The following is a 21,507-nucleotide window of genomic DNA, read 5'->3' as shown; positions in this document are numbered from 1 at the left end:
CCCAGTGCTAGACATCACTATAAACTGCCACACTGCAGACATCGTAGCGATATGACTGAAAAATTGTTAAAGCTACTTTAACAGTCCCCAAAAACGCACACAATTAGATATATTACGCAAATAAACTCTTATATTCAATATAATGTTCAAAAAGTGAAAATGTTTATATAATTTTAACTTCCAGAAAGAATATAAAAGGTTATGTTTGTACTGTTTTATAATTTTATAGGGTTTTTCCTGACTTTAAATCAACTGTTACCCTAGGGAGCAAGCTAGTAACTCAGTAAATTTTGTTCCAATAAATCGTCTAACAGAATGTAGTCTTTTTTTTACAGATAAATGTTTCTTGAACCAGTCTTGCACAAAAATATACTTTTATAACATATGTCAGAATGCAATTTGCATACAATACTATATGGTCACGGGACCGCTCCGGTGGCCTAAGTGGTTAGAGAGTCCATCTCAGATGCGAAAGGTCGTGAGTTCGAACCCCAGCCGAGTCATATGTACATTAGTTGCACTGGAATAATGCAACTTGATGAGAGGCGCATCTTTATGGGTTCTGTACCCTAATCACAAAAGCGGATTACTGTGGCATTTTCACACTTCACTAGCTTTGGTTCAGTTTGACCTACATTTTAGTGTACTTTCTTACAATCAGCTTTTACTTTTAGCTGATGATAAGGTATGTTTTGCACCCTGCATACATGCCATTTTTCCTTAAAATCACGAAACTTTGTAATGTGATGCATTCTGATGAGTACTACATCCTCTTCACAAAAGTAAGTTACGTGGCCCCTGTGTAACGCTTCAATGACACAGGTTAAACTTTGTGCTTCAACTTTTTTTTATAACTCGGCTAGAATCAGCAGACAAGATGATTGTATGCATTTGTTAGCACCACACCGATACAATACAGGAAGGTACTAGCATAAATTAAGGGTTTTTTTGTGTTTAACTGATAGCCAAATATTTTGCTTAACCCGGTCTACATATCTAAATACTGTTGTACCTGAAATCATTAAACATGGTGAGAGGGTGCGTCTTGATGAATACTGCATTTGGTTCGGCACTAAAGAGTTTGCTTGTGTTACTGCACCCTCATCACAATGATAGTCACTCTTACCCATATTTCAGCACTGAATGACCTTGGGTTTAATTTTTTGTTTTATGTTTATTTCTCGGTGTTTATACAGGCTAGAATCCGATTTCACATTTTACTGGCTAATTATGTTCCTTTGTGATATGACCACAGGTTTCTGCATCCTTGATTCATATTGTCATACGCGAAATCGTGAAACGTAACAAGGAGATGCATCTTGATGAGTACTACACACTCCTCACAAAGTGTTTACACACACACACACACACATGTATGTATGTATGTGTGTGTGTATATATATATATATATATATATATATATATATATATATATATATATATATATATATATATATATATATATATATATATATATATATATGTGTGTGTGTGTGTGTGTGTATATATATATATATATATATATATATATATATATATATATATACACACACACATACATACATACATGTGTGTGTGTGTGTGTGTGTGTGTGTGTGTGTGTGTGTTAGATTTAATTCTTGCATGTATGACGGAACAGTTAACAATTTCCTCTGCACATTGCTCAGTCATCATCATCATCATTCCATATGTGTTATTGCTGCCAGTTATAGTTATGTTTTGGATTTATTTATTTTTTACAGGTCGAGGGAAATAGTAACATTAGTGATGACGTTACTTCCGTTAATGAGTGTAGACACTGCAAACCTGGCCATTATGCCTCACGAATGTGCTCCAATGAACATGACACAATATGTTCACCGTGTCCAACAGGTATGTTCACTTCTGAAGCGAATATCGCCAATCATTGTACTGCGTGCTCTAAATGCAAGGCGGATGAATACGAAAATGAAGTTTGCTCAAAAGATAAAGACACTGTGTGTAAGTCTTGTGATGATTTTCTCATAGATAGAGCTAATGAAAGGTTTCTATCCAAGTGTTCTAAATATTTAGATCTAAAATCAAATAATAGTAGTCCAGAGCTTTATGTAGGACAAGGTGAAATAGAAAAAGATTCCATGGAAGGATCTGGAATTGAAGGCGACGGTGAACCCATCCCCACGCTTGGGAATATTCATTTATTCAACGATACAGAGCTTGTTCTAACCAACACAACAGAAGAAGGCAGTGGAGATGTGTTAATTGTGTTCCCATCTCGAACAGAATCGAACCCAAGCTCTTCGCTTCCAACGCTTTCACCGGAAGAGGAAGAAAATGAGGACCTAATTCCGATCACAACGAAGGCAGTTACTACTGCAGAGAACAAAAACGACAGCTATATAATTACATCGCCAACTACACGATCGTTATCTACGTCTCAAGTTAAAATTCAGCAAGAAATAGTTGTTGTTTTAAATACGTCTCATGAAAAGTCTATTCAGCTTCCTAACATAACAACAACAGAGTCTCCATCATCGAATAGAAAGACAACTTCAAGGCCTCTATTGCAGCCAAGTCATGGAAGAGGTGTCCTACATGAAGGTAAGATTTAAAGAACGAATGAAATAACAATAAAACCTTTTTAATAGTAGATGACTATACTTTTTATTGATTAAACAATTGTTTAGGAGACCACTCTTTTACAAAGCTAAATGTTAGTGTGAACTTATTCATTGGCATTTATAAGTCATTTATAATCGGATTTGATGACACTACAGGAAAACCGGTTTCTGTTTGTATACGGGCACCTTAGCAGAACCAAAATATCCTTTTGTATTTCTGTTACGGCTTACGTCTCACAGTGTGTTGCCTCCCTTTGGAAAAATAACTATTGCCACACCAAAGTAAATTTGGTGGTAGAAATGCAGGGTCCGCTACGTGGCGTATTTTTGGGCAAGGCACTTTTCTCCATTTGGTTCGGTACTAAAGAGTCTGCTTGTGTTGCTGTACCGTAAAACGCTCATCCAAATCAAACTGGTGTGATAATGTCCCAATTCTACATAGGAAGAGATTTCAACAGAAAATAAATAAATATTTGATATAAAATGCTAAATGAAGCTTTAATTTCAATCATTTAATGCAATATTCTAATTGATATATACTTTTAGATTGAAATTATCATTTTAATAATTAATGCTGCTCAGGTGCATTTAATTTAAAAAATGTTTCTGAAATTTATTTTATTATATCAGTGATTAAGTGGCATAATATTCAAGCATCTGTTCCTAAACGTTTCTTTCTTTCTTTCTTTATTTATTTGTTTATTTCTTTATTTATTTATTTTGTTAACGGTATACATTATATAATGAATCTAAAACTACAGTCTTTAGACCTTTGGAGTAGCAGTTCAAGACTAATTCGTTATACGCCCACCATAAGGCAGACGGTGTTAAGTTCTGATGTGTCAGTTACCTATTTCGTTTCCGTACAATAACTCAAATTGTCGACATTCTACCGTGCTTTCCGGATGGCTTTCAATTGACGTAACGAAGCATCCTATTAATTTTAAGGTGAAAAGGTCAAAGGTTAACTTCAGTATAACTGATTGAAGAAAAAAATGTTTTCCACACAGAGCAACCCAGAGCTCTTCATAATCTCGTGTTACGAATCTCTGGATAGTTTGACAACTTAAAGTCTATATTTCTCACTTCAGTTTATACAAACATATTTTATCCCTGAAAGGTACTGTATTGTGGGACAGAAATTAAACAAAGAGACCTACTAAAATGCAAGACCAGAGATTTGTTGGATCGGTTTTTGAAGTGGCGCCACTGATCAGATTCACGGGAAGTAATTAACTTCCCTTAACGCCATTCTTTACACTGCCAGGAAAGTTTGATGCAAAAATTGAATGCTGCATCTACCTGCATAATTTAAAAAATCATTTTAAAAAATGCACAATTGAGACCATGAAGGTCTATATTTTTGGATAACTATATTAAAACAAAGTATTGGAATATTGTTCATTTGAGCTGAGAAGTCAATGGCAGTTTATAGCAAAGAAGTTCATGCATCCCAACCCCAAATTTAACCCTGCATTTTTCATGTCCGAAAGTCATTTATGGCATCATGTGACACTCACGGTGCAAACACGAGCCTTTTTTCTAGGTTATAGTTTTGCAAAACATTGTGTACCAAACAGCTCAATGCAGTTCAAAATAGTTGCCTTCCGTGCCGTTTTTTTATATATTCTACATGCCTTAAACCCACATATATATTGCTATGTGTGGCTAGCTCTTCTTCCTTGCGTACTATTGGTATTTCACTATCTACATGCTGAATAGTAACTATAGGAGGTTTGCATGTCTCACATCAATTTCAAGAACAACACTAGCCCCAAACACAAATATATCCATATCTTTAATTATAAACAATAGCTGAAAAAGCCACATCATAGCCTTACGTTTACAAATTTGACAAGGGCCAATTTACGAAACTATCCCCCACCACCTAATAACTGTTTTACTCGGATCATCTCGCTAGCCAAGGAGCCTGTTATAAAACCTTGGCTAGCGAAATGATAATGGAATGTGCTGTGTCGCCATGCGTTAGAGTACCTACCTACCTTATTGCTTACATGCATACATACATTGGTGAATTCTTTCATTAGCTTGGCGGCTGCTTGAATATCGATTGATCTGCCTAAGCAAAAATGCCCAGCTGACACTAGCGAAATTTTGCTCTCTAGTCAAATCTGAAATTAAACTGTAGACACATATACTATATACATCCTAATACGTTTAATCGCTGAAGTCAGTGTTATTTGTTTTGATCGATTTTTTTGTTTCCGAAATATTTGTATTATGTCATTAAGTCAGACGGGACGATAAAGTGTATTCCTGTGCAACTGTCCATCATTTGCTAATCGCAAGTGTTATGTTTTGTCTCGTGTTTATGCTTTAGATCTTGGAACTTCATGGAGACACTTTTTTAAGGTCTGCACCATTGTATACAAGCTAAACTACTGCGGTTTCATTTTTTTAATGAATAGTTAGTTTCAGCTTTGTTCTTAATTGATGATGAATAATCTGTTTTACATTCATTTTACCACATCAGTCGCTTGTTTGGTATAAAATTCTATATGAATAATTGTTTGTTAAAAAGATTAAACAGAAAGATGTAATTTTCCGTGATGGAAATACTTGTTAGGCCAAGAAAAATGTGTTTACTATTGCTCTGTGTGTGTGTGTGTGTATATATATATATATATATATATATATATATATATATATATATATATATATATATATATATATATATATATATATATATATTTAATGAGATTTCTTACGGAGAGAAGTGATAGGGTCGCCAGTGAGAAACGGACGGTCGGCCGACCGGAAACACAGATATTTCTTGTTTGGCCTTATCGGAAACTGAGATTTTATCTCATTCCGTTGATTTATGCGCCAGATCCTATTTCCTTACATTATGTGATACATCAAACCAGCGAAAACAGCTCGGTTCTTATTGTCATATACGTCTCCAAAAAAAGTTCAACAAATATATGTTTCATAGTTGTTTTAAAAGAAGTTGTCATCGTGATTATATGTATTTGCACAGTAAATTACGCAGATACGTCGCATATATTTTGCAGTGCTTCATACTTTACCCTAAGGTACCATATGGGCTAGGCGAGCTGTAGAAGGAATATCGTTTTTTGGGGTTTTTTTTATATAGAAATAGACAAGTTATTTTTTATAAAGGCTGTAAGCGTTGTTTTGGTTTATTTCATTCTTATGCTATATAATTTGCGTTTTGATAGAATATCTAACTCAAACTCGTGTCTGTCATATGCAGAATTGTTTGGTGCCAACATTTTACTTTACAGCTTCATATCATCTGAAGTTACTTAAAATTGTAATAAAAACGCAATTTTGGACTAAAGGAAGAGGATATAACTGTAGGATAATAAGCATTTCTCTAATTTATCAGACTGTATTAGTTTGTTTGAAAGTGAGTTCGATAAGAGCAGGTAAGAACTGCCTGAATGATCTCCACTAGAAGGTCAATACAATTTGCATCGCTTCACAAATGACAACATCAAGTGATTTCATGATATTGCATATAAATGAAAAGTGTTTATTGGTAGTCAAAGCTGTCTTAACGGACCCCTTTGCATCGTAAGCTGAAGACTAGAGATTACGTCCAGCAAACGTGATATTTTCCGTTTTACTGGTGTATGTATTGCTTCCTAATGGATAGAAATTTCCTGTGATCAGTCGGGTTCAACTATACGTATCATTCTCACAGACTGAACGAATTATTACGGACCTTCCGCCGTATTGGTTTTTATAATGATTTTCTTATAAATGTATTCCATCAAAATTTCCTCCTTCCCCGGGTAATCTTAAGAGGAATAACGTCGATTATCCATCCGGACCATCCTCGTCTCTTTCTGATGCGAGTCCAATAACCTCGACTCTCTGAAAGAGAATCCGATTTAATCGTAGTGATACTTCTTAATTTGTTATGTTTTGGCGGAGGAACATCTGACTAGAAACGAAGAAATCATCCTCATATTTAAAGATTTGCATGGAAAATATTTGACGAAAGTTCGCTATCATTGAAATACATGCATTTTTAATGTTTAATGTTGTTCTTGAAAGTCTCAAGTTTCAAATAAGAGAAATTAAGCAAATCATTCATTTTCCATAGCTGACGCAACTGCCTATGTTGCTGTTAATTGTGTTAACGATGCCACGTCTCAGAATCGTTGCAACATTAGTTACAATATTACAATAACATTTTTGAGAAATTTGTTGCAGACATTTTATTTACAAAGGACCTACATAGGGTCTGTTGTTACAAATTAATGCATACAAATGCAATGACTTATGTTCCTTGTGAACAGACTAGTCAAAGGTAACATCATTATTTAAAGCTGAGAATACAAATTTGCAAACGTTTGCGAATCCAAGTACAGCAAAACTATCTCTGTGGCTCGTGAGGCTTTCAAAGTTAACGCTGTTTGGATTTATTGAGAGAATGCAGTCTTGTTTGGTACAGGAATGATAGAGCCTTCCAAACTTATAAATGCTGACAAATCTATCAACTTCTATGGGACGTTTGTGACTAACTACTACGAAAATAGCAACAATTTTGTTACCAGTCCGGCGATCGTGTAGACTAGTATAATTTTGTGGATTTAGGATTTTTTAGTGCTGTTATAGGTCAGAGCCTTATTATCCCACGACTTAACCCGTGAATGGCATGTGAGCGCATGATTTACGCAAGTAGACACGAGCCAGTTACAATACTTGGTGCCGCAGTCAGCCCAAGACTATTGGGCACATCCATGTACGTTGTCAAACAATTACTCTGTTTTCACTGCCTCATACACCAGTTTTGGTCACTAACGCCACGGTTCCGTAACTGCACACGAGGTTATCGGTGGTGTCTCCATTTTCACGAACATAGTCATGAACTCTGCTCTTCAATGCTCAGTATGTTATCCTCGATCGCTATGGAGAAGTTCTGAATCGTGCCGATTGCAGCGGTAGAGAGATTATTTTATCAGCGCCACCAGTCATACCGTTTAATATTGATATAGCTACAACATTAATTCGATTGGTGTAACTGTAATAGTTGCTGTGGTTGCAATCCCTGCCACACCCAGACCAAGGGCGGTTGCCACGGCGATTCCGCAAGTAACATCTAGATTCTCTAGAACCACACATACGTTTGTATTCTACTAGTAGTGCGGTTCTCTTTGTGATTTCATCTCGGAGCCGTTTTTCGCTTCGATTATTTTTTCAGGTCAGTACGTTTGAAGGTTTATCAAAATCCGTCTGTTGATAATGCAATCCCGTAGTATAATTTCTCGACAGTCTTGACTTCTTCAGGTGCAGAATACAAAAGCATTTCCAACCAGTTACCCCTTTTTACTGGTAAACTTGTCTTACATATAAAGCAGCAGAGAGGGTGAACAGACCATAGAATTCCGACAAAACAAATAAAACAAACAAAATAAATCATCTCGTAGAAAGGTCAAGATTTTACAAATGAACTTTTCCTTGAGATGTTTTATTTCTGTAATGACCGATTGTACTAATAAAACCTCAGTTTGAAATAGTATCTGAAAAAATAAAGTACTCTACGTGTTTATTTATTTCTTGTTTATTTTTTTGACGACCAACGTTGGTAGGTACCCTCTCTGCTGCTCCCCCTGTTACCCAAATATTTTATCAATACCCACACGATATCTTGTTCTTGGATCATGTAAATTTATTGTTATAAATCCATGCGGAGTAGCTTGCGCTCGTGAGAAGAAATTTTTGAATTTAATTATATCCATGTCACCACCACACCAAGTTTGATGAATATTTCGCAACGTGTGTGTGTCTACGCCATTAAACACAACTAAAATGTTGCAGTTGTCTCTGATCACCTTCGGAATTTGTGTATATCGTTGAGTAACATAGATCACGTCTGTATTTTTGTGTCTCCCTCGGGAAAATATTCTGGCTGGATTTGATTGTTTATCTAGCATCACATCGTCGTATACAACTAAATTATTAATAAATCCGTCTATGGAATCTACGGATGGTGCTTCATCAATATCGGTTATAAACTCTATAACATCATTATCTTCATCCAGTAATCGCGCGTTTTCATTGAAATCTTTAAGTACATCATAACATCGCTGATCATCAACGGATGGTGCTACTAAATATAATTTATCCCATTTCAACCATCTCATTATCAGATTAAGTAATAATTGCGTCTTACCCGATCCAGATGGTCCTATGATGATCATTCTGATGGAGTTCGGTAGCGCAGGATGATGCTTAACTGGCTCTCGTTGCCGAGTTGCTGAGAAATCAATTATATCCATATATATTATAACATGAATTTATATTGTTTACGCTGTAGAGTTAAAACTCCAACTACTGATTTAGCTACGGTTACAACAAAAAACAAAAAAATAGCGTACGGTGGAAAATGTTCTATATGCGGTAGAAAGAAATTTTCGTTTTTACCTAATAAACGCGGTGGTGATATTGCTAATTTGATGTCAAAGTTTCCAGGTGCTCCATGGGCTAAATATAGTGGAGAAAAACATCTACCAGGATATAATTATTGCGGTCCTGGTACTCGACTCGATATCAGGCTCGATAATCAAGATCAACCAAAACCAGGCGAGGAACCAATAAACGCTATTGATCGAGCTTGTCATGTTCATGATGTAGCTTATAAGAGTAAAAATCTACAAGATAGGCATATTGCAGATGTAAAATTAATTCATTCATTAAATTCTATAAAAAATAAAAATATTAGAGAATCATTAGCTAATTGGTTAGTAAGATCCTCGATGAAAGGTAAATTAGCGATTGGGGCTGGTAATTAATAATGGAATCAATTTATTATTCACCGAGAGGATACTGGAGAGGCAAAGCAGCAATTGGTAAACTCGCTGATGCAGCGGCGGTTAAACATTCTACTGCTAAAACGTGGTTATCTAAACAAGCAATATGGCAAATTTATCTACCACGTCCTAAACAAATTCAGTAAGCGTATTTCGATGTCAGTGTTCCTAATGAAGTTCATCAAGCTGATATTCTGTTTTTACCGCATGATACTGTGCGTGGAAAAACGTACAAGTACGCGTTAACCGTAGTTGATGTTGCAAGTAGATATAAAGAAGCAGAGCCGCTATCAGCGAAAACATCATCTGAAGTAGCCGATGCGTTTGAACGAATTTATCAACGAGGTGGTGGACCACGAGGTGGTCTGCGATGGCCACAGCTACTACAGGTTGATCCTGGCAAGGAATTTCTTGGTCCAGTATCATCGCTGATGAAACAACATAATACCAAAATACGACGAGGTCATACTGCAATTCACCGTGATCAAGCAATTGTTGAGCGATTTAATCGAACACTTGCTGAGCGGTTATTTGGATATCAATACGCGAGGGAATTTATTCAGGATAAAAGATCTCGCGAATGGGTTGCAAGATTACCAGGCGTGATAGCTGCATTAAATAATGAGATCACACGAACAACCAACATGAAACCCATTAGCGCGGTCACAAAAATAAATATACCAACACAACGAAAAGATGCTGGAAAACAAAAAATATTAGGTGATGTTACAGTCAGATATTTATATGAGCCTGGTGAACTTGAAGCTGGTAAAGCGAGAGCGACCGATCCTATTTGGAGTGTTACCACACACAAAATATCTACCGTGACAAGATCCACTGGAAGAAACGTAGGCGTTTCCAGACCTGCAATCTACAGATTAGATTCGGCCGCTCCTCAACGTGGATTTACACGTGAACAACTACAAATAATTCCCGTGGATACACAACTACCACCAAAATCACTCCGGTGATTTCGATCACTTAACTAGCACTAGCGCCAAGGGTGCCAGCGCCTCTACGTCGATTACACTCAAGACAGGTCAACATGGTATTTTCTCGTGTATGACCGCGACTATTATCTTTTCTATCTACGGTAAATTGTCTTGAATCATTACTCGAATATCGCCATAACATTATACAATTACAACTGGTGCAATGATTATTCTGCTGCTGTTTTAACTCAATAATAAATTCAACATCAAGATCAAAGTCGTGTTTATTTTTTTTATCAGATTGTTTGTATCCGATTAATTTTTTTCTTATTATATCATCATCGATGATGTTAAATTTATCAACGATTTCAGAAATTATAATTCTACGTAATTGAGATATATTTCTGACCCTCGATACCGCCAAATAAACTAAATTTGACCACTCGATGCGATCGTCTACAATCCAGACTCGTGTATCAGAAATAGTTAATCCCTGAGACGAGTGGATTGTCATAGCGTATCCCAACACCCATGGAGATTTGTCAGCGTGTATTGCATCTTCAACCACACTGATATCAACGGCGACAATATCATTTAATACGAGATTTTGATTCTCAGTCTGTCCTGGAATATCAACATTAATATTCTGTTTTCGTGTATCTGATGGTCTATAACACAACGGTACGGGTAGTTCTGAATATTTTTCTTTATGTAGTTGAAATAACTGCTGTTGTAAAGCGTCTCTGACTATTTTTCTACTTGCTACGATCAAATCGGTGGGTCTCCATGAGTTCAAAAAATCACTTATTGATGTCTCTGAGATCACTCCACGTATTATTTCACACTGAATTTTGTTTGATTGTAATCTGATTAATTTTTTAAACTCCCTCAAATTTGCATCAAGAGCTCTATGATCATCATCTATTTCTTCGTAATAATCAACGAAATTTTTTAACCAATCATGTGGAGATGGTCCAACAAAGGGCGGCGGTTGACCATGATCGCCACACATTATTATGGCGGTATTTTTCGTCAACAACCAATCAAGAAACGTTTTTAATGTATCCAATGACACCGTGCATATCTCATCCCAAATAATTATTTTAGGTATATATTTTTCTCCCATCCGTTCAGGAGTCCATGTATCCCCGCGCCACCGAAAGAAACTATGATACGTACACGATTGTACTTGCCGCTGTTTCATCTCACGTGCAAGTCTATGTGTGGGTGTCAGCACGATTATATCTGAATTTCTAAAAACATTAATCGTTCGAGTTGTTTTGCCGCATCCACCAGGTCCATTGAGATATACTGTCTTATATCTAGTTATTGGATCACTCAACGATGGTGCTTTCGACATTTCTGATATTTTATTACCCCTACGATAAAAATCTCTCATTGGAACATCTGCTGATTCTACATAATTGTGTAATAGTTCCTTTTTTATTCTCCACGAACCCCATCGTTCATCATCACTTGTAAATTTCATAACAGATTCTAAATATTTACTTGAAATATAAAACGAATCTGTTGCGACTCTGACTGCGGTCTCAGGAAATCTATTAATCATCGATAATAAATTTATAGAAACATAAGCCAACATGGAAGATCTTAGATGAGTATATTGCGGGGATACGTCATTTATGTAACTAACGATCGTACCTAATTTTGTTCCGTCGGATAAATAAACACTCTCTCGATTTACAAATATATTTTTCGCCGTTGTATCAGCGATTATAAAATCGTACTCGGCATCATCTAAAATTAATCGTGCGTGATGTCTTTTATAATCATATGCACCACCTTGAGTAAATTTACCTATAATTTTTCTACCGAGATCTTTTGCGGTTTTGAGTTTATTAGGAATATCATCCTTAAACTCGCTGATAACTTCAGAATCTGACATGGGCAACCAAACTTTGGTCTGTGCATGATATGATATAATTGCCTCACTGACCACCAACGATGTCAGTATCGCACAATCTAGCATATATCGCAACAAAACTATAGGTGCCCAACGTTTTTCACAAAAATGTCTGCCAAACCAAACATAACAAATCTTGTGAAGATTTTCGTTAAACTCGAACGACTCAATACAGGCGAATCCAGTCAGATCAAAATCAGGTAATGGTCCATTAATTGCCACTCGCGTCATCTCGTTTGTAGGGTGACCAAATCTTTCAAAGTACACAGAACAATCTCCGTATCCCAGAAAACTTCCTGGATAACATGCAACCATATCAACCGAAATAACATCATTGTAATTGTATTTGGTATTCCATAATCCGCCATGTCCATATTCGACGCAACTTGCGCGTACGTCCTCGAGTAAATCAAATCGTGTTGGTTTCCATGAATTTCGTTCTCTGGCGAAATGAGCCGCAACAGATGGAACGGTAAAGCAATTAGTTAGTAATTTGTCAGTATTTTCCGCGTGCTTGCACTGTAAAAACGTCGCAAGATTTTTCATCTCGTCATGGAGGGATTCTGTGCGATATATTTCACCGTTCGGTTTGACAAACTGATCAAATTCACCCTCCTCATTACTTTTAAATAACCATACCGATACAGGATCGGTTTTACTTATTTCGTTGATAAAATCAAACATACTATCTGCCCCAGAATTATCTGCACCAGAATTATCTGCCACAGAATTATCTGCCCCAGAATTATCTGGGGAGTAAAATCTAACAGTTCGATCACGTGGAAATATTGTTACTGCGTTAGTCCATGCGTGCGCGTTATGATCGATAATATTTATTGGAGCTCCTTTCGATTTATATTTCGACTGGTACAGTACTTCTCCCGTTATTGTCGCCACAGTTATTGGAAATTTTAATATTTTTCCTAACTCAGCAACATCTTTTATTGTAGCACCGGTATCCTTAACTGAATCAGCCCACGAGTTTATTTTTTTACGTCTTAAATCAGTTAATCCATTTCCACGCATCGCGTTTGTAAAGTGTTCTATTACTCGTTCGGCTACACAATTTAACCTTGAAAATTTCATCGGCGCTAGTTTATCAACGTTGGGTTTTTTATTTATCTCATAGATTCCATAAATGACCGCCGTTACAGGATATGCTCGCTCATAATACGGTTTGTCAATACCTGTCAGTAGACCCGGTCTGGAATTTTTACTTAATATGATAGTTTTATTATTACCAAGGACAGGATCATATTTGTCACGGATAATCCAACTACCTGTTTCTGTTAATACAATAAATTTTACTCTGAAGAAATATTTTTCATTGCCCTCGTATTCAGCGATGTAGTTAATGATAGTTGCCGCTCGCTTGTCGTTCATTGTGGCGTCCGTGACAAAGTCAGTGTTTCGTATGATCTTGAACGATGACCATGTATGAGATGCACCATCCGTGTAAAATTCTTTCTTGGCGTCGTGAATTTTCGAGATCAAACTTTTATTTTTCGGATCAACCAGATCTCGTACTGGCAAGTCAGAAGATAATCTGTCAAGGTTGAATTTATATTTAACAGGCCTAGTTTGGGATAATCTCTCAAACTCGTTCATATAATTAAAACAAATATTTAAATAAAGAAAATTATATATATATATATACAATGTCCCAATGCAGATGGTTGATGATCGGCTCGGTAAATCGATGCAACAAATCCTGTAGAAAGGAATTTTGTTGGATACACTCACAAAACATACGACGAGGAAGTCTAGGACCAATACCATGTCTACGGTGTGGTATTGGAGTGCGAGGAAAGACAGAATTATGTGGGAAGTGCGTCGGGAAACGGTTCAGAGAACTTAAAAGATATTATGACAAAAAAAAATAATAGCGGTGAAAACGCTATAAAATCCGTGAGGGATTATATATCAAGATTTCAGACAAACAATGATTTAAACGCATAATATTATTATAATGGAGCAAAATATATTTGTCCCACATCCTGTCATAACAAACTATGAATCAAATATTAATGGTATCATCAGACACTGCAAGTTGAAGAGACAAGTTGGTTGTATTAATAATTTTGGTTATCTTAGATTTACAGTTGGAAAGAAACATTATCTATGTCATAGATTTACGTATGAATGTCATAATGGGATGATCAATGACGGTCTTGTTATTGATCATATTGATGGAAATCCTTAAAACAATAATTTATCCAATTTACAAGCTATCTCTCACAGCGAGAATAATACACGCGGTAATACAGGAAGATGTAAGACAATCGGAAAGAGGGCGGTAATTTCCACAAACATAGAAACTGGTGAAGAAATAAAATTGCGTTCAATATCTTCTGCTGCGAAATATTTTGATATTCACCCGCATTCAGTACAAAAAGTAGCAGAAAATATATATAAAACCACTTTCTCGAAAAAATATAAACAGAAAATTATCTTTAAGTATCAATAACTATCATCACCACATTATTAACTATCATCACCACATTATTAACTATCATCACCACATTGAATTAATTTTTTTAATTTATGTCACAGTAGGTCCTCCATACACTACTGAATTTTTGATTATATAAGGGGAGATTACTTTGTAATATATAGTTTTCTTCGTAGATTTTTGATTTTTTATGATCGTAATTAGTCAGTTTAACTAATTACATCGTAACTAATTACATCGTAACTAATTACTCGTAGAAGTATTATTTATGTTTTTTAAATATTTCCCCATCATACAACATTACGAGAGATCATGATAATGTTATTGATCCGTAGGAAGCTGTGTGTGGGAACAGAAACCGTTGTCATGGTAATCGACCTGCAGGTGTGTGTTCATGCCACTGTTATTATTGATTCTCAGTCTGCTTAGGAAAACTGCTGTTATAAATACAGAAACTGTTATTATTCAGAAACCGCTGTTATAAATACAGAAACTGTTATTATTCAGAAACCGCTGTTATAAATACAGAAACTGTTATTATTCAGAAACTGTTATTATTCAGAAACTGTTTATAAATACAGAAACTGTTATTATTCAGAAACTGTTATAAATACAGAAACTGTTATTATTCAGAAACCGCTGTTTAGTGTAAATATTGGTTCCTTAGCTATATAGCTAACTATATATTAACTTCCAAAACATATGTTCGTAACAAGGTTTGATAGTTCGATCAGTATGGTATTGGACTGTGACGCTCGTGGTCCAGGATCAAACCCCCATGGCTGACAATTTGTCGGTGGTGTACGCATAATTGCGATTTTTATAATAGTGGGGGGAACCGCAAAAACCCCCTCGCTCAGCAAAATTCATCCACAATATTGACTTGTGGTTGATACATATTTTCGTATCACCCACTGGATTAATTATTGTGGGTGGGATTTTGCTGAGCGTACATGTTTGTACTGTCCTTAGTTAAGTTATATGTTTGTGCCCTTCATTCATAATCTGAGCTCGCTAATACACTCGATAGGGGCTCTTCATTCATTGTATATAACCATTTCATTGTATATATCCATTTCATTATATATATGTTATGTGTATATCCTCTAAACTTGGTAGATTGCGGTGGCAAGCTACGAGTTTAATGAGGATTGTGCTGTCCTTAGTTAGTTATATGTATATCCTCTAAACTTGGTAGATTGCGGTGGCAAGCTACGAGTTTAATGAGGATTGTGCTGTCCTTAGTTAGTTATATGTTATGTGTATATCCTCTAAACTTGGTAGATTGCGGTGGCAAGCTACGAGTTTAATGAGGATTGTGCTGTCCTTGTGCCGTCCTTAGTTAGTTATATGTTATGTGTATATCCTCTAAACTTGGTAGATTGCGGTGGCAAGCTACGAGTTTAATGAGGATTGTGCTGTCCTCCCTCTTGGGCCTCTAGACCGTTGTTTGGCGGGTTAGGGGCTCTCGTAGAGGGAATATTTGCCTAATGAACTTGGTAGATTGCGGTGGCAAGCTACGAGTTCTTGGTTGTGCTGTCCCTGAAACATCCCGACGAACTCGCTAATACACTCGATAGGTGTTCTAGGGATATTTTTTTTATTTTAAAGATTCATATATTATATAATGAACCATGAAAATATCAATGATGTAATTGTCGCTATTAAAAAATTGAAAAAAGATGGAATTAATATATCTGATGAACTTAATCCTGAAAAAATAGTTTCTGACTTTGAGATTTTACAAGAACGTAAAACCCAGGGAACACACACACTATCATCTGAATACAGGCTCATGAAACGGATTCAATCGGCAATGTTTCAGTCGCTAGCTACCGTAGAAGATGATCATGTGAAGGAGTTCGTTCCTCTTTCTACCGCCGTAGAAAGAATTAAATCGTTATTATCCCACGAGTATGAGGCAAAGAAAACGATTAGTACTCGCATAAGACTATTAAGAAAAATTATGTCAGAGAGTAACTTCGTTACTGGTGAAACGATCCAAAGTAGTAATTCCGATGAAGATGACTGAGATCTTTGATCAGAAATATTATTCTGAATTTGATGGGTTAGTAATTTGGGTTTTTTTTACTGAAATTTAACAAATTTGTACAAATTTCTTAATTTTGACTACCATTTACCCCATCAAAAACATAAAATTGTACAAATTTCTTAATTTGACTACCATTTACCCCATCAAAACATAAAATTGTACAAATTTCTTAATTTTGACTACCATTTACCCCATCAAAAACATAAAATTGTACAAATTTCTTAATTTTACAAATTATTTATTTCTGAATTAATTTATTTATTTACTGAATTAATTTATTTTTTTTTTACTAAAATCAAGAAAAATGCACGAATTACTTGATTCTGACGGGGTAGTTGGTAGTCAAAATCAAAGAAAAATGCACGAATTACTTGATTTCTGACGGGGTAGTTGGTAGTCAAAATCAGGAAAATTGAGCAATTTCGTTGTATTTTAGTAAAAAAAAAATAAAAATCTCAGTAAAAATAATATTATTAATAAATAAAATTAATTTATAATAAATAAAATTAATTTATAATAAATAAAATTTATTAGGAACAATTTGACAAGGTTAGAATTTCTTATTTCTGACGGGGTAGTTGGTAGTCAAAATCAAGTAATTCGTGCATTTTTATGTTTCTGACGGGGTAGTTGGTAGTCAAAATCAAGTAATTCGTGCATTTTTATGTTTCTGACGGGGTAGTTGGTAGTCAAAATCAAGTAATTTGTACAATTTCAGTAAAAATCGGGAAAATTAATAAATCCTATTTTTTTTTGTGATAGAAATTTTAATTTTACTTTCATCGACCAGCTTTTTTAGTTGCCCAGGCCGATTAATTTGTACCAAACACAAATTTGTGCCAGTAATAATAAAATATTTTTTTATTTATTTTTTTAAGTTGATCGAATTTGAGTCTGATCTCTGTTACAAATGTTCTTCTAACTGTTAAGAAATCCTCGCGTGTAAAAACCCTCCATTACATGAAGATCTACGACAAAAGTCCTTAGGACAGAAATCCTTACGACGGAAGTCTTACGACTTTACATACAGATTTATTACAAGCTCTTCTTCACGTATGTCAATTAAGCGATTAAGGTGGTCTGTGAGTTTAAAATTGATTCGCGTTAACATATTATTGTGACACCGCAAATACACGGGATTAGTTGGTTCTTGCACGATTAAACTTCCAGGGGGAACTTGTGGTGTGAACGTGTACAGGATGTATCCTTGTTGAGCTTGATTTGATCTTCCGAGATCTATTTGATAGCTGCCATCGATTACGTCACAAACCAGATTGACCGCGACCGTCGGTGTTATATTAACGATTCCCGGAGATACGTGTCTTCCGCCGCCATGTGGATCATTATCATATCTGAGAACAACTGCTAATGGTGCTAGTTTTCTCCATGCATGGAGTATTTTAGGAAAAAACTCATCAATGACATCACTGACAGATTTTCTTAACTCGGTTACACTATACCCGGGAAATTTAAAATTTGATACATCTGCTTCTGTTAATTTATATCTTTCTAACCATTTATATGCATTAAATTTTTTAAATGATTCTAAACTAACCATCGCTTGAACTATTCGGCTATTAAAATATTCCATATCTGATATAAGCTGATTTAATATTTCCACACGCGTGATGATTTTTTCACGCGATGACGCTGATATGTCAAAAATATGTTCGTTAAAATATTGATTCAGTTGATCTAGTTGTTTTTTACATTCTTGATTGATTTCCTGAAAATATTCAATAATATCACTCCGATGAAGAGCAAAAACACGTCCTGTTTCCCCCTCCCGACTTACAAAAATCCATGCCTCAATATCGTCGTGAGAGATAAAATGGCTAAGCATTAATTTATTTTTAAAAATACGTAGTTTTTCCCCGTATGATGGATTAATTTCATAATATGATTGCCTATCCGTGACATAATCAGACTTTTTCGGTTCTGGTGGTCCTTCATACACCGGGGGAATTTCAGGCCAACCTAGTACGGATCTGATTGAAGATTGATAAATATCAACGGCATAATCAGGCGAGTTTATTTCAATCGTCGAGGACAACGTCGGCTCATGAACATTAATTGATATTTTTGATTCTTTTCCCGTTATTGATTTTATTCTACGCGCAAATTCCTCACTGACCTCTTCAATCTCATAACTGCCGGTTGGTATTCCAACAACAACCCAGTCAGGTGTTCCATCGGGTTTGTTGTTGTTAGCAAATACAAGCGAATTATTTGCTGGTGTACCATTAAATGATTTTGATCTGATATTTGGCCAGCTGTAATATACTCGTAATTGTGCTAGTGCTATTTCTTTTACTGGAATTGCAGTGGGAAAATTAACACTAAATTCAGGATTAATTGAACTTACCGAGATCATCGTTATCTTTGGCGGAGTTGTGTTGGTCACGATCTGCTGCAGTAATTCTGTCATTATTGATACTTGTATCTTTAATACCTTCGTCGTATATTTTGGTTATCATTGAAAATTCGAAATCAGATATAATTCCATCACTGAGACTCGCTGATAACAACGAGGATAATTTCGAGTATGCTACCGTCGCTGTATGTAATTTTATTTTGTAATCGGATAATTTTTCGTTCGTACAAGTACATATTTTTTTTGTGATGATACCAAGCACACCTGCAATAGTTGTTGCTGCTGAAATACAGATAGTTACAGCTACTGGTGCCATCGTTGTCAACGCTGATAATATGACACCGGTTTCAGCAACAACAGCGGATACTGAATAAACAATCACATCAACGATAACCAATCGTCGTCGATATTTTTTTACTTTTACTGTATATTGATCGACTTGATCTTTTAGCGCCGCCTGCCATTCACGCGCTTGATTGTATCTGTATTGTGCACCGTCCATATATATTTTTATGCAGTAACCAATTGAGGTGTTTCAGCTACAAATTCCAAACACCACCAGAAGGATGTTGCGGTTAATTTCTTATCATCTGCTTCCAGAATAAATATTTCTTCGGTTCCGCTATTTAATACAACAGATACAACCCCGGAAAACCTGTCTGTGGAATGACGCCATGGAAACGTTGTAAATATTTCAAATTTTGCAGCACTGAACACGGACAACCTGTACACGCCAGTGACTGTTGCGGTATATTTGATAGTATTATTTTGCTGCGACCATGTTGCAAATCCCGATGATACCGTGCATACGATGTTTGTAATATGCCCGGGAGTTATTCCAGCTGGAATTTTAATCAAATTGGTTTTGCTGACAATCTCAGGAATTCCCGCTACGATGTCTTGCTGTTTTTGTTTGATCGTGTCTAGGTCAGTTTTGATATCAACGAGTTTCATGTCAATGGCGCGTGGAGTACCGAAGAATTTATCTATGGCATCATCGATTTTTTGAAAATTTCTTCGAAATCTTCCAAAAGCTCCTGCGTGAACGTCATACTCAGCCCGTAACGTGGATAATTTACCGTCTACGGTGCCATAGTTGACATCGACGTATTTTTTTGTTGCTGCGTCTTCGTCAGATGTTGGATCTTTTAAAACTACTATTTTGTTCCCGTTCATGCTGAGTTCACCCATCATTGTGTCACCGGTGTTTCTCACGCGATTAGCAACACTTTTTGCAATTTCATCTCTGATGGTTTTAAGTGACATACTTGAATCTCTGATTCTACCACCGTCAGTAAACACGGGAATATTATCTGTAACTGCACCAAGTACTCGTCGAACTATATCATTCCATTTGATATTGCTGGTTTTTAGTTTACCATATCGATCCTGAAAAATAACAACTTCATCTGGGTCAACTCCAGCCAGGTTCATGATATCAGCGAGGTCATCCTTAGTCACATACTTCGACAGATCAACGTCGCCGGGCTTTTTCTTAACGCGTGAAGAAGATCTTCCGTAAATGTCAACCATTATAATAAGACCCGTTGTTTAAAACGCCTTACGCGCAACAAATCGGTTGCTTGTATAATCGTGCACGACTTTATGTGGCGGCCTGGATGATTTTGATATAGCGTCGAGTACATTAATTACTTCACGGCCGCATATTGGCGGATCTGTCATTGTTTGTGTGGGTAGCGTTGAATACCAAACTTTGTAACCAGAGGTTGTTGCGTGGAGTGGTGCGACATACTTGATAAATTCAACAGGTGGAGCTAACCCGTACGAATCAAAATAAACAATTCCACGTGGATCAACCGCGTATGATACCCAATGAGTACCAGGTCCGGAACGTTCATCGAGATTAATAATACCTGTTTCAAGTTTGTTTGGTTGTTTCGGTAATTGATCTCGCATAAAAACACCTCTAAAGGCAGATATTTTTAATTTTTTAGCGGCATCAAGTAAATCAAAATTTGATGCTGGAACGTCTAACGAAGTGATCCTGGAAGCCTTAGGCCTCTCCCCCAACGAGATCCCGGTAATCTTAGACCGCGTCCCTTTTTTTTGTTATATCGTCCACCAGTAACTTTTTCGAAATTTTTTTTACCCGCCGCTCCAGCAACACCTAACGCGGCCGCTTTTGCTACGGCTGGAGCAGCTGCAGCTAGTAATGCCGGAATGGCCGCAAGAAATGGGAATATACCACCCGTTTTAACCATGTCTTTGATGGCGCTCGGGGAGAGATGAAATTGAACTCCAGTTTTTGATTCTAGAGCTTTATTGAAATGTTTAATCTGATTATTTGTCAGCGATAATTTGTTTGGACCACCACTAATATGATCTCGTTTTAGTGATATTTTAGT

General features: G+C 36.2%; 1 protein-coding gene across 2 annotated transcripts in view; it reads left to right on the top strand.

Moving 5' to 3' along the window:
* Positions 1–21,507, top strand: part of LOC149785746 (uncharacterized) — a 181,476-nt gene that overhangs the window by 101,738 nt on the left and 58,231 nt on the right. For both annotated transcript variants that reach the window (XM_089979647.1, XM_089979648.1), the window contains exon 2: positions 1,743–2,580. In XM_089979647.1, the coding sequence (XP_089835773.1) occupies positions 1,743–2,580 (838 nt within the window). The remainder of the gene's footprint in view (positions 1–1,742; positions 2,581–21,507) is intronic.

The sequence above is a fragment of the Sinohyriopsis cumingii genome, chromosome 13 (assembly GCF_028554795.1).
Source record: "Sinohyriopsis cumingii isolate HCF-2022 chromosome 13, ASM2855479v2, whole genome shotgun sequence".
In the NCBI taxonomy this organism is placed as follows: Eukaryota; Metazoa; Mollusca; class Bivalvia; order Unionida; family Unionidae; genus Sinohyriopsis; species Sinohyriopsis cumingii.
The sequence above is the reverse complement of the archived record's forward strand: the minus strand, read 5'-3'. Positions and strand labels throughout refer to the sequence as shown.